At 42.4% G+C, this 14,655-nt stretch overlaps 1 protein-coding gene across 2 annotated transcripts in view; it reads left to right on the forward strand.

Annotated features, from left to right (window-relative positions):
- Nucleotides 1-14,655, forward strand: part of TNKS (tankyrase) — a 207,598-nt gene that overhangs the window by 155,974 nt on the left and 36,969 nt on the right. For both annotated transcript variants that reach the window (XM_074228240.1, XM_074228239.1), the window contains exons 10-13: nucleotides 234-325; nucleotides 422-500; nucleotides 4,072-4,243; nucleotides 8,465-8,544. In XM_074228240.1, coding sequence (XP_074084341.1) covers nucleotides 234-325; nucleotides 422-500; nucleotides 4,072-4,243; nucleotides 8,465-8,544 — 423 coding nt within the window. The remainder of the gene's footprint in view (nucleotides 1-233; nucleotides 326-421; nucleotides 501-4,071; nucleotides 4,244-8,464; nucleotides 8,545-14,655) is intronic.

Below are 14,655 nucleotides of genomic sequence, written 5' to 3' on the forward strand. Positions count from 1 at the left end.
AGGCTTGAAGAGTGTGACTAGCCTGATTCAGATCCCCTTTTCATTCTAAAATCTCTAAGTTTTAGTTTTACATTAGTCTAAAATTTCATTCATCTCCATAAACATTCATGTCACGTAGTTTTTAAATGACATTTGGAATATGCCCAAAGCTTTAACTAGGGACAGAGAATGATGAGATTCAGGTATTCAAGTTCAGTGACCTCGCTATTCACCTTTGGTTTTTTGTTTTCCAGCATTGTGCTGTGGCCTCCTTGCACCCCAAACGGAAACAAGTGACAGAGCTCTTACTGCGGAAAGGAGCAAATGTGAATGAAAAGAATAAAGAGTAGGTCCACTTCTTTGCAAACCAGATTGTTCAGCTTTATGAGTCAGACCTCTGCTTTACTTCTGATTCTGTTTCACACTTCTGTTTCCCTTCTAGCTTCATGACGCCCTTGCACGTGGCAGCAGAAAGAGCTCACAATGATGTCATAGAGGTTCTCCACAAACACGGAGCCAAGGTAAGGTGCACCAACTGCTCATAGACAATGGGATTTGGCTTGTGGGTATTCTCTTGATGGATCCAGCTGCATGAACTGACCTCACTTGACAGATGCCCCTTTGGCAATGGCCTCTGTGAAAGATCAGCATTTAGTCCATTCCTCAGCCTGTCACAGCTGGAGCTGCACTGGTGTCTCTTCATGTGTGTGGATTCAGAATGTCTTCTCTCCAAGAGAGGGGAAGGACCTTGCCAACACATGCTGGTAGGCAGGGACCTGAAACAAGGGGATGCTGACTGACTTCAGAATTGTTTTGAGGAAAAAGTGAAGGGAAACTCCCAGGCTCTCTCAGAGGAGAATTGCAGGCCCAGGCCAAAGTAGAGGGGAAAGGAGCACCCTCCAGAGAGCTTCTGGGGCTCTGAAATTTACTGTGGAGATAACTTACTGGCTTCCTTCATGGGACCAAGTATCAAGGACCTGACAACGTAGCTCCACATCCTGGCTCAGATGCTTTTATGGTGTGTGTGCCCTGGATTACATCTCTTCCCCTCCTTGGGCTTCATCTTCCTCATTTAGAACATGAAGGAGTTGAATATAGATGGTCTAAGGGTGGCAGGGGTTGGGGGAAGAAGGGGTCTTCTCTGGCTCTAGATCTTGGAGTCTGTGTCCCCCTCTGGGCTGACCAGGCCTAGTTTGGTGTTATACTGTGCTTCTGCACAGATGATGCTGCTAGATGGAGAATCTAGAGATTGCACTAAAGACAGTGAGGACTTGTGGCTTCTTGATTACCCCTACGTGATATCAGGGGCTGTAGAGCAGAAACCGGTGTAAGACATGCACAATGGATCCCTAAGCTCAAGCCAGGTCTTTTCTGAGCTTCTCTTCAGAGTCAGATTCTCCCTTATCTTTTCTTACCATCACTTGCCTCCTGTTTCCTTCTTCAGTCTTTGCCCAGTCTCTCTTCCATTGCTGTGTGCACCCATGAGGATGGGAAGATTTGGACACTATGGAGGTTGGTCCAGGCTTTGTTGGCTTTCAGATCTTCCCTTGCCCTCTGAGAAATGTGGGCCTGCTCCCTTAGTAAGTTCATTGAGTTCTCCAAGATAAGGAGCAGAAACAGTCCATGGGAACAATTGGATGAAATGTCACTGGAACACTTGAGGCTCTTGGCTGCACTGTGGGGATACATGCAGAAACAGAACAGTCTCAGCCCTCCAGGAACTCATAGCCACAACCCCCTTGCACCCCCAGCCCAGGCACTGCCAGCTGTACCAGTGGCATGGAGCCTCTTTCTGGTGCCCACAGCGCTGACTTAGCCCCTGAGAGCCCAGCCCTTTCTGCAGTTTCGTGACTAGAGCAGTGTCTGCGCAAGCCAGAAGTACTGGCTAAGGGATGGGATTTCAGGGAGAGGGTTTCTGAGGCACAAATAGAATATTGATGTCATAAGCGATTCGAAAAATGACCAGTCACCACATGCCCACTGCCCCAACTTGTGCTTTGACCAGGCTCAGCTTCTGGATCCTGCTGAACCTCCAGGAGACAGATGGGCTCAACAGCCAGCTTGCCCAGGGCTTCCTGGTTCCCAGTTGCTTGGCTGGGCAGGGATTTTCTACTAAGCCTTCATAGTCAGGTAGATGGGATCTAACCGGGTTTTTTAATATGTACTTTTTTTTACTAAATCGATATTTTCAGTCCACTTTTATTAGCTTTTCAACTTTGGATCTCTTGAGAGGGTTGTATGCAACTGCTCTCTGAGAGTCCCAGACAACCCTCTAAGGCTTAAAGATGAGGTGGGCCTAGAGTTCCTTGGATTGGCCAGCCCCTGGGGCTCTCCCCGGGCCCTGAGGGTCCACAGAACATAGATGGAAAAGACAAAGCAGAATTCCTGTGAATGCCAGGAAGAGCTAAGGGGAGCCTGGGAATCCCAGGAGGATTTTAGCCCATCCTACATTCTCCATTACATGGCTCCCTTTTTCCTGCCCTCTAAAGAGAGATTTTATGAAATAGAGGTAAGGGCAAGGGATCAAGTATTTCTTAGGTACCAACTGTATGCGTGCACTTATCAGTGCACGGGGGTGGGGGGGAGAGCAAACATACTGAAGGACAGGTTTCTTTCCAGAGCATCTTGTAAGTCTGAAGATAAGTCTAATCTTACTGTGTTAGGGTTAATACAATTGTCCATAGAATATTTTGTGTAGTGGCCTCCCTTGTGAGAGTATAAGCCCCTTGAGGCTAGCATTCAGCATGTCTTTTTCTTACTTGTATCCTCAGTGCTTAGCATAGGGCCTGGTATATATTGGGCACTTTATAAATGCTTATTGAATGAATTGATGTATCAAGATCCACACTGGAGAGAAACAATACTTTTTCTTTTTTGTGTTTTTGGCTTTTGCAAGGCAATGTGGGGTTAACTGACTTGCCCAAGGCCACACAGCTAGTAAGTATCAAGTATCTGAGACCAGATTTGAACTCAAGTCCTCCTAACTCCAGGAACGGTGCTCTATCCATTGTGCCACCTAGCTGCCCTTTAAGCAATCTTTTTTCCAATTTTAGTATATGTGCTGCTGAAGCGAGCACATAAGCAATCTTTTTTAAAAAGAGCTGAGACTCTTAAACTCAGGCATTGGGATCAGTTAGAGGTCTCTCCTCCGACTCTGGTCCAAGACCTTCTGAAGCAGAACTTGAAGACCACAGGGTGTGAGAAGGGCATTGTTGTCCTGGAGGCTGAAAAGGTAGACTGGAGGCAGGTGAGGAAGAGTTTGTGCTGGATCTTGGAGGCCAGAGGGATGGCAAGTCAGGGAGGCCCTGGGGAGGTGCTCTTTGAAGAAGAGACAGCCCCTCTTGAGCTGCAGCTGTCAGGTGGCATGCTGGGGAGGATAGTTGGTCAGTGTGCAGACATGTTCAAGGCTGACTCAGATTGATGCCAGGAAAGGCTTCCTGACCATTAGAATGGAGTTTCTTAGAAAGGGGTGGTTCTCTATCACTGGAGCTTTAATAGAAATGGATGGGTGAAGCATTGCCTTCTCTCAAGCACTCACCTTCTGAGAAGTCTTACTTCAGAAGAGAGAAGGTAGCAGGCGAAAGGAAGGTCTAAACCTAGCCCTAGAATATGAGTCTTATGGAGGAAGAGGGTGGAGGAGCCCCTGAGTCTGGTGGCCCTGGGGCTCCTGTGAAGAGCCCATCATATCTGCAGGAATAGGATGGTTGGATGCTGTCTGAAAAGCAGCTGAAGAGTCCTCTCCTGGACAGTTATTCAGATGGTGAATATGGAAATCATGAATGACTATTTGATCCTTTTTAGTTCAGTTAGTTATATTTTCCCTTTTTTTTTACATGCTTTTGGAAGGCATTAGGATTGTTGATTATGATTCTCTCATAATGAACAAGAATCCTAGAAATAGCAGGTGGTTCCAGGTGGTTCTAGATTAATTGATCCCATTTTCTTTGATCTGGACACTAGGATACTGTCTGTGGAATTAGTTCTGTGGGAATGTGCAAAGAGCCTTTGTGATTTCTTTTTCCTAAAAGACTCTTTGAAAAGAAAATATAAAGGAGAATACATAAGAGATGCTTTCTTTTGATGCTTTTTCAGATGAATGCGCTGGACACACTTGGTCAGACAGCCTTGCACAGAGCAGCCTTGGCAGGCCACTTGCAGACTTGCCGTCTCCTGCTGAGTTACGGCTCTGACCCCTCCATCATCTCCCTCCAAGGTTTTACAGCTGCCCAGATGGGAAATGAAGCCGTGCAGCAGATTCTGAGTGGTGAGTCCCAGGAGACCTTTGTCTGGTTTGCACAACTGATGGCCACCACACTACCACAGCTGGGTGGGAATGACTGCTAAGAGTCTCCCCACTCTCATTCGGCTTGCCATTTCTTTAATACCAGAGAAATTACCAATATGATGACCATTATCAGCAAACTGAAGGATAAAGAACACCTTCAGTTTACAAAAAGTTAACATGAGCATAGCAACATTTTTCTATCATGTAATGCAGAATATATCTTTGAAACTGGAACTTGATATTCAGTAGAGAAACAACAAAAATATTCCCATTAAAACCAGGTAAAGAATCTTTACCAGGAAGATTTTGTGATAAGGGAGCAGAGACTCAAGACTCTTAGCAGATTTTTAGTTAGAAATTCATTTTTACACCACTGCAATTCTCAGCGATTCTCTGATGAATTAATAGAGGAGTTGTCATTTGCATCTGTAGAGGTCTTCTTCACTTTGAGGCCAGAACTGATCTGTCAGGTAACACCATCTGAAAGTACTGAAGAAATCTGTAGTGATCCTGTGGTACCCTCAGAAACTTCTAGACCTTGGAACATGCAGATGACGGGCATCTGTTTGAATGGGTGTACATACATGTACACACACATTGTGATATCTATGACCTTTTTCCTCTTGGTATTAACATTTAAACAGATGGCAGAGAACTTGTACATTGTTAACCTCTTTCCTGCCTGAGAATGGGCTCAGAACAAAGTCAACTTTGCAAGCTTAGAGCTATGAAGCTGTTATGTCTTCCTTTCCCCAGATTTGTTGGTTCCAGAGTCCTTCAGGCTTTGTACTTGACCCACTCTCCCATGCTTTTTATAGCAATTGATCAATAAGAAATTATATGTTCATTATCTCAAATATGTTTCAGGAATATTGATAGTTCACAAATACCCTTGACCATTGACTAAGTGTGTCTCAATATAAAAAGTTACCCACAAACTTCAGAAAAGTCAGAGCCACACAATCAGCATAGCTTTCAAGGAACACCATTTGAGAATGCCAGAATTTAAACACAACATATTTGTGCACATACAGGTTTGAATTTTTATTTATTCATTTGTATAGACAATCTTCTTAGATATGGAAGGGTTATAGTCTGCCTTGGTGAAAGAAGCTCCCATGCCCACAAATTCTTGGATCCTTGAAGTCTCGCAGTATCCATTTGTGTGTGGTTAGCTACTCTGTTAAGTATTGTACTTGGGATAGGTCATCTTGAAACTTAGTCTAGGGTCATCGTAAGCATTCTTAATTTGTCATTTCAACAGGAACAGATGACACAATGGCTTATGGCTCTTCTCTTGTGCAGTTCATACTTGTATCTGTGTTCACACATTGTCAGCCTGTACTGACATTTTACTTAGCACTGTTGGAAGGGAGTCATTCTGACCTCACTGCTGAAGGACATCCTTTTGTTCCTCCCTCTCTTATTGATTCTCTGTCACATTTCCTTCTCCCTCACCTCCTCTCATCCTCAAAAAACAAGTTCTTCACCATGAACTCTCTCATTCTCTTCATCTTAAAATTCATTGAAGTTGTTCCCCCATTTGTGCTCCAAGCATTGATCGAGAAGAGTCCCTCTTACCAGTCAACACTTATACTCGTGTCCTTCATCCCTCCCCCTCGGCTGATTTGCCTCACCATCATCTACTCATCTACTCTAAAATTGTCCTTTACTCTATTCCTTTCTGCACTTTAAAAACATGCCCATGTGTTTGCCATCTTTTGGAAGCCTTCCCTTGGTCCTGCCATCCTCTCAAGCTTTTGTTTTGTAACTTGTTTGCTTTTCTTTACAACCAAAAAGCTGCCTTGTGGTTGCCTCCACTTCTCTCCCTTCTTAACCCTTTTCATTTTTGTTTCAAGCTTCACCACTTAACCTGAAACTTGTCTCTTTAGAGTTTTCAGTAATCTCTTTATTGCCATATCTTCTCTTTTTTTTAAATCTGTGTTCTTCTCTCCTCAGTAGTCCCTGTTGCCCTCTCCCCTTTTCCCATTCATGTCCTTTCTCCGTGTTTATGATGTTGTCTCCTAGTGGTTCTCTTCCTGTTTGCCCCTTCCTCAGCCTCCTCTAAGGGATCTTCATTCACATAATGCCCCTGCTGGTGAGTGCACCTCAATCCATTTGTGTGAGTTCTCTTCTCTCTTGATGACTTAATTATATTACACTATGAGTGTAATGGCCTTTTTAGCATCCCTCCCTTTACCTGTATGTCTCAACTTAGAAACACACCTCAACTCCTTGTTATCTCCCTAACCCTCTTCTTCCCTCCCTCCCTCCCTTCCTGTCTTTTCTATCTGTGACATCGCTGTTATTGTTTCAATTTCCTGATCAAAGGACCTGAGGGATTTTTCTAAAGCTCTGGTCTGACCGAGTCACAGAATGGCTCACAAAACTTCCGTGGCTCTCTGCCACTTTTAGGCTCAGTCATTCAGCTAACACTCTTCACTTATATGCACACTACTGGAGATAGAAAGAAAAACAAAATTTGCCAACGTTCTGATATGTGAGAGAACACCATAAATAACTGTACACACGATGCAGACAGACGAGCTACAAGGCAGCCTTGGCACCAGCACTGCGGAACTGGAAGAGTCTTCATCAAGAAGTCACAGTGAATTCAAGCTTTAAAGCCGACTAGCCATTCTGAATGGCCAAAAGGAGGAGGAAGGGGATTCCAGAGCTGAACTCTTAATGAAAACATTCTTGACCAGACAGTGGATGATGGCCATGTCTCTAACTGAGGGTGAGAGATGGAGGACCAGACCCCTGCCAGCCTTTTCCCCTATCATTTTTCTTCACTGGCTTTCCTGCTGTTCCTATCTCTTCACACCTCTGTGGGTGCTGTACTCCATGAACTGGCCCCAGGCCTCACCCCCCAGGCTTCCCAAGTTTCATCATCAAAATTAGCTGGTGCTGCATCTGTCATCCCTGTTCCACATCTCTGTGTGATCAGCTGTGTGGACTTCCAAGATTCGTCTGCAAAGCCCTCTTCCAATTTCTCGAGCTGCAGTTCTGCATCTTCAGCCACCAGCTTGGCTTTGGGCTCTTGTCTTCCTGAAGCCTCTCCTGCTTCCAGCCTCCCTATTCATTTGCCTAGAAATAGTCAGCCTCACGGCCTTGAAGCGCTCTCAGTTCTTTAGGCGCTCTCTGGCTTTGTTTTGCACGCACACACGCATGCATATATATACATGCATGCTCGACATCACTCTTGTCTGTCCCCCTGCAGTCCAGGCTCTCACCTCTCTCCTCTGAACTGAGAGCAGCATGCTTTGGCCACCAGCCTCTTTCCAGGGGAATCACATGTGACTCCCTTCCCACATTCCCAACTCTAACAAATAAAATAGACCACCTTCCTCTTTCCCAAATATACTGCTCTATCTCCTGCCTCCCTGCTTTTGCAGAGGTTATGCCCTAGGACTTGAAAGCTGTTCTTTCTCTTTCTCTTCCTGGAATCCTGGCTCTCTTCAAGCTTCACCTCACATACCAGTCCCTCCTGACTCCAGGGCCGGTGCTCTATCCACTGCACCACCTAGCTGCCCCACCTTCAAGCTCTCTTCCCTAACATCAGTACACTCCCTGCCCCCAATCACTGTAGGTGAATTTTCAAAAATGTATTTGGTATATTTACCTATAAACAGATGTCTTTCCCCCAATGATACATGAGCACCTTGAAGGCAGGGACTGTCTCACTTCTGCATTTCTCTCCCTGCCACCCAAATAGTATCAGGTCTATCACTGACTCTTCTTGGCAGCAATTTCTCTGTTTTATCATTGAATAATTTGAAAACAAATGTTGGGTGGGGAGTGACACAGTAAATCTTTAGGAAATGGGAATGACTTCTCTGAGGTTGAATGACAAATTAGTCAGAACATCAGTAAAAACGTTCTTGTCCAAAATATGTATTATAAATATAACCTTGAATGATTTACAAGACCACAGCCAAGAGACATAAGAGCAGAGGTAATATTGTAGAGAAAGTTTTTGTCTTTCACAGAAAGTTTTTGTCTGTGGTCTTGTATAACCTGGTGGTTGATGGTTGGAAATGGAGAGAAAATAAGGCCCTCTTGGCCCTGAAGTGCCACTCACGTGGCTTGCTGAACACTGGGCTAGAACGTGTTTGTCTCTGGTCGCTCTCTGGCCCTCCTCCTCTCATTGTCCTTTGCTTTTTCCTCATCTCTAACTCAACCCAATCTGTTTTGCAGAAAGTACGCCAGTACGTACTTCGGATGTCGACTACCGGCTCCTCGAGGCATCTAAAGCAGGAGACCTGGAAACTGTGAAGGTAAGGTGTGGCTTATCTTGACCTGCAGGCCGATAGCTGCCCCCCACCACCACCACACATTATTCTGACAGTTCACATGGCTCAGTGCCCTTCCCCAGCCCCTCCCCCTTCTCAAAGAGAGCAGTACTGAACCTGTAGCCATCCTCTTCACTACAACCCCTGTTTTTAGCACAGAGAACTTCAGCTTGTGCATCAGTGTTTCTTTTTTTGTTTTTTGGTCAGTTGTTTTGTGAGGTAGTGGGGTTAAGTGACTTATCCAAGGTCACCCAGCTATTAAGTAGGTCTGAGGCAGGATTAGAATTCAGATCCTCCTGACTCCAGAGCTGGTACTCTATCCACTGCACCATCTCACTGCCCCATCACCATTTCTTTAAAACTAGCCTCCTCCCTCCCCTGCTTCTCCTGTGCTTCTCTTTCATCTCCCACTAGGACCTGGAGCTCTTTCACTCCTTACTTAGTACTCCCCCAGGCTAGACTCAAAGCCAGTGTTCCATCTTCTCTGCTCTTGAGGCCCTTGCCCCTTTGTCTTATTGTTGCTCATTTCTTGGCAAAAACTCTTCTCCTTTGGTTCATTATCACATCCCTGAGAGTTTCTTCAAACCTTGTAACTCTCTCCCTAAGCCTCCCACACTGCCCCTTCCTTCTGCCCTCTCAGTAGAAGACTTTGTATTCCAGTTTACTGAGAAAACAGAAATTGTTTATAGTGAGCTTCCTCCTCTTCAGTTCTCTAAATTTCAGACCCCTTACCATCAGCTCTTCAGTCTCTCTTTGTTTATGCCAGCCTGTGATGAAAAAAATTGCTTTTCTCCATTTTCTTTTTCCTCCAAATTTATTATTTTTAGCATGCTTTTCTTATTAAATTTTGAGTTCCAAATGCTCTTTCCTAGCCATCCTTGCCCATCCATTTTGAAGTCAAGCAAAATATTAATGATACATGTGAAATCATATAAGACATGCTTCCATATTGCCAATATCCCAAAAGAAGAAAAAAGTGAGAAAATTTTATTTCAGTAAATCATTTTTTCATCATTAATCTTCTGGAACTGTTTTAGATCATTGATTGGATCAAAATTGCCAAGTCTTTCCCAATTGATCATTATTACAAAATTACTTTTACTGTGCCCCCTGATTTCCTGGTTCTTCTCACCTCCTTTTGTATCATTTCATGAAAGGACTTAACTTGTGTTTTCTGAAACCACCCCTCATCATTTCTTACTAGTTTTATTGTTCATTGTGCTCATGTCCAACTTTTTGTGACCGCATTTGGTAAAGATGTGGGAGTGGTTTGTCATTCCTTCTCTAACTCATTTTGCAGATGAGAAAACTGAGGCAAATAAGGTTCAGTGACTTGCCACACTGAGTCATACAGCTAGTGAGCATCTGAGACTAGATTTGCACTCAGGTCCTCCTGACTCCAGGGCCAGCATTCTTTGTACATTGCCATCTTGATAGTTTATTAGTATTTTTCTTCTTCTCCTCCAGGTTGTTCTAATTTGCATTTCTCTAAATGAGCAGTTACTTGGAGCATATTTTCATATGATGGTAGATGGCTTTGGTTTCTTCTGAAAACTTCTTATTCATATCCTCTGGTTATCAAGTGGAAAATGACTTTTTAAATAAATCTGACTCCGTTTCCTATGTAGTTGAGGCATGAGATCTTTGCCAGAGAAACTAGCTGAAAAATTTTTGATACTACTTTATTATACAATGGTATCTTTGAGCAAAATGTAGTCTTCCTGATTATCTTTTTGTAGGTCTTTTTTGGCTTTTGCCTTCCTGAGGTCTGGTTTTTCATGCTGCTGAAACATATAATCGATTCTACTTCAGCCCTTTATTTTAACTTTGTGTATTTCTTTTTATTTGAAGTGTGTCTCTAACAACATATTATTGGATTCTGGTTTCTGATCTGTTTTTCTGTCCTTTTCCATTTTATGGGTGAGTTAATCCCTTTTGTGTTCACTTGAAAAGGGATACTTTGTTTTCCCCTCCATCTTATTTTCTTCTGTTTATCCTTCTTTCTCTTCTTATCCTTTCTCTCCTCCAGTCTGTTTTGCTTCTGACCCTTGCCACTCTTAATCCACCTTCCCTGTTACCATTCTTCCCACAGCCCATATCTCTTATCCCCTTTCTTTTCCATTTCCCCATTAGTTAACATAGATTTCTATATCCATTTGAATGTGTATATGAGAGAGAGAGAGAGAGAGTGTTTGTGTCTTGTGTGTGTGTGTGTGTGTGTGTGTGTGTGTGTGTGTGTGTGTGTGTGTATTCTTCCCTCTTTGGACCAATTCCATTGAGAATGAGGTTCAAACATTGCCTGCCATTCCTACCATTTCCCCCTCCTCTATAAAAGCTCTTCTTTACACATCTTTTCTGTAAGAAACAGTTCCCCATCTATATCCTTTTTCCTAGTGCATCCCTTTTTTATAACCTTTTTTTTTTGATAGGGGTGGAGATTATCTCAACTAAAACACATGCTCTCTGTTTTTAATAGACTCCTTCTAAAAGCCTTGATAATGCTAAAGATCTGAGGAGTTATATGTATCATCTAACATAGAAATTTAAAGTTTCATTTTATTGAGTCCCTTATGGTTGATCTTTCATGATTAATCTTTTGATACTTCTCTTGAGCTTGTATTTGAATGCCAAATTTTCTTTCTTTCTTTTTTTTTTGGCTTTTTTATTTTTTGTTTTGTTTTTTGCAAGGCAAATGGGGTTAAGTGGCTTGCCCAAGGCCACACAGCTAGGTAATTATTAAGTGTCTGAGACTGGATTTGAACCCAGGTACTCCTGACTCCAGGGCTGGTGCTTTAGCCACCCCTGAAGGCCAAATTTTCTATTCAGCTTTGGTCTTTTCATTAAGAATGCTTGAAAGTTGTCTCATTAAATGAAATTTTTCCCTTGAAAGATTATTCTCAGTTTTGCTGGGTAGGTAATTCTTGATTATAATCCTAGCTTCTCCTTTACCTTCTAACATATTATATTCTAAATCCTCTACTCTTAATGTGGAAATTGCTAAATCTCACATAATCCTGATTGTGACTTCACAGTATTTGAATTGTTTGTTTCTGGGTGCTGCGATATTTTCTCCTTGACCTGTGCACTCTGGAATTTGATTCATACATAACATACATACATGCATACATACATACATACATGTGTATGTATATGTGTCTATATTTTTTCAAGCCAGTGGGGTTAAGTGACTTGTCCAAGGCCACACAGCCAGGTAATTATTAAGTTTCTGAGGCTGCATTTGAACTCATGTCCTCCTGACTCCAGGGCTGGTGCTCTATCCACTGTACCACCTAGTTGTCCCAATGAAATCTTTATCATTTCATGAAATAGATGTCTAGACTCTTTTACTTATCTTGGCTTTCAGGTAATTCAGTAATTCTTAAATTATTTCTTCAGAATCTTTCTTCCAGAGAGATGTATCTCATTTTCTTTTTTTCTTTTGATTTCATCTTACTTTTTTTTAATTTTTAATTTTATTTAAAGCAATGGGTTTAAGTGACTTGCCCAAGGTCAGACCTCTAGGCTATTATTTAATGTCTGAGGCTGAATTTGTGCTCAGGTCCTCCTGACCTACAGTGTGCTATCCACTGCACCACCTAGCTGCTCCGCCAGTCAGTGCTAGCTACATTCCTTACCAGCAAATGGTTTCCTGTAATGTCTTTCTGAACCAGTTGTCTAATCCCCTTGTCATTTCTGCTTTGAATCACTTGAATCTGCTCCTGCTGCAGACCAGCACCAACACAATGGTACAGATTACTTGTGCCAACCTCCTAAGTTATATTAGTCTGGAAAATGTTTCAATGACCTTTTATTGGTTTATACCATCCCAGAATTTGATTTGAAGCATTATTTTAAAATTGTTTGGAGGGGAATGTTGTAAGCAATTTAGCTGGGTTGCATCCTGTATTGTGCCATCTTGACTCCCTCTTTCTGTTCTCTTGATCCCTTTTGTTCCTTTCTCCTTAGGAATATTGCCTTCACTGTCATCCACTCCCTTTCTCTCACTGTCAGTCTCTCCTTATCTGTTTCTCTGCAACCTGCAAAAGACCCAAATCTCCCCATTTGTAAAATCATTCACTGAACCTTGCCAGTCCCTTAAGTTTTTTGCTGCCCTTCCTTTCTCAGCCCAACTTCTAGGAAAAGCTGCCTACCCTCATTACCCCACCCCCCTCTTCCTCAAATCTCACAACCCTTTGCAATCTGACTTCAGTCTTCATTATTCCAGAGATTTTTCTCACTAATTTTATATGCTTTCTTAATTGCTAAAATAAAAATACCAGTGAGACTAATAAAAGTCAAGAAGAAAATAGAAGTGAAAACCTTGCTTCTCTTCAAAATAGTACCTTTCCCTCAGATCTGATTTTTTTCTCTTCATTTTTAGTTCCAAATTTTATCCCTACTTCCTACCCTGCCACCCCTCATTGAGAGAAAAATGATATTCATCATGTAAAACATTTCCATGTTGCCAAAAAAAGGAAGTTCATCATTTTTCTCTCAAGCATAACAATTTCCATCTTGAATCTTAGAGAATTGCCTTGGATCATTGTAGTGACCAGAATTGATCATCATGTCAAGATTGCTGTTACTAAATCTGATGTCTTCATGATTGTCTTCACTTCACTCTGAAACCATCCCCTTCATTATGTCTAATTGTATCATAGCAGGGCAACCAGGTGGCACAATAGAGCACCAACACTAGAGTCATGAGGACCTGAATTCAAATCCAGCCTCAGACACTTACTATATGACTTTGGGCAAGTCTCTTAAACCCATTGCCTTGCAAAAAAAAAAAGCAAATTAAATTAAAATAGCACAATACAATACCATAGTATAGTAGCCACAGTCGTATTCCATCACAGTCCTATGCAGAATTTATTTGATCAGTTCCCAGCTGACAGGCTTCCCCTCAATTTCCATTTCTTTGCTACCAAAGAAAGAGTTGCTATAAATGTTTTTTGCATGTGGATCCTTTGATCTCTTTAGGATAGACCTCACAGTGGTATTGCTGGGCAAAAAACCAGACAATTTGAGCATCCCTTGGAAATACTTCCATTATTGTTGCAAATAATTCCAAAGTCATTCTCCAGAATGACTCAACAAGTTCACAACTCCTCCTATGTTGCATTAATATCCTAATTTTTCCACACGTCCTTCAGCATTTGTCATTTTCCTTTTTGGTCATGTATACCAATCTGGTAGGGATGAGGTGTAGGACCTCAAAGTTGTTTTAATTTGTATTTCTGTAATAAATAATGGTTTAAATTTTCAAGGACAATGGATAGCTTTGATTTCTTCTGAAAATTACTTATTCATATGCTTTGGGGAATAGCTCTTATTTTTTTATACGTTTGACTCCGTTTCCTGTATTTGAGAAATGAGAAACTTGAATTAAATGTTTTTCCCCTAGTTTTCAGTTCTTATCTTCCAAGCACACCAATTTCAACCACAACCAAATCTTATGGATGGACAGTATGGACCATATCTGACATTAGTCCTCCATCACTAGGTTCTGTGATGAATGAAACTATTTCCCAGCCTGTCTCATGTGCTTACTGGCACCTGGTCAGGCTTTAGTAAAAGTTGGTTGACTTGACTGTTTGGTGTTGGAGCACTGGGCTATTTTACACATACATATTCTGTAGGAAGCCCAAATGAATAGAAGGTATTGACCCGGCCAGCTCTTACAGAGAGCTCTTTTTTGGAAGATTGACTTGTTCACTTCTTTGTCCAGGGCTCAGACTATGGTTTTGCCAGTGACTGAAACTGACTTTCAAAAAATAGACCAGTCATTTGATTTAGCGTGACTGCCTTCCAGGTGTTTTACCCCAAACCTTCAACATTTGAAAAATGTCCATTCTTCTCATCCTCGAGCTTTGCAAAGGGTTTCTAGATAGCGTCTCCTCATCACAGCCCTAGCAGGCAACTGATGAATAGTTACGGGGTCAGCCTGGTGTTGCTTAGTGGTCACATGCTCTCCCTAGTTTTGTGTGTCCTGAGTAATCCTCAGCTGTAAAAGGAGACTAAAAACAGCCCCTTTCACCCCCTACCCCGGGAGGGGGGGGGCAGCACTCCCTCCCTCCTCCATCTCTTACTTCC

This window comes from Macrotis lagotis, chromosome 3 (assembly GCF_037893015.1).
Source record: "Macrotis lagotis isolate mMagLag1 chromosome 3, bilby.v1.9.chrom.fasta, whole genome shotgun sequence".
In the NCBI taxonomy this organism is placed as follows: Eukaryota; Metazoa; Chordata; class Mammalia; order Peramelemorphia; family Peramelidae; genus Macrotis; species Macrotis lagotis.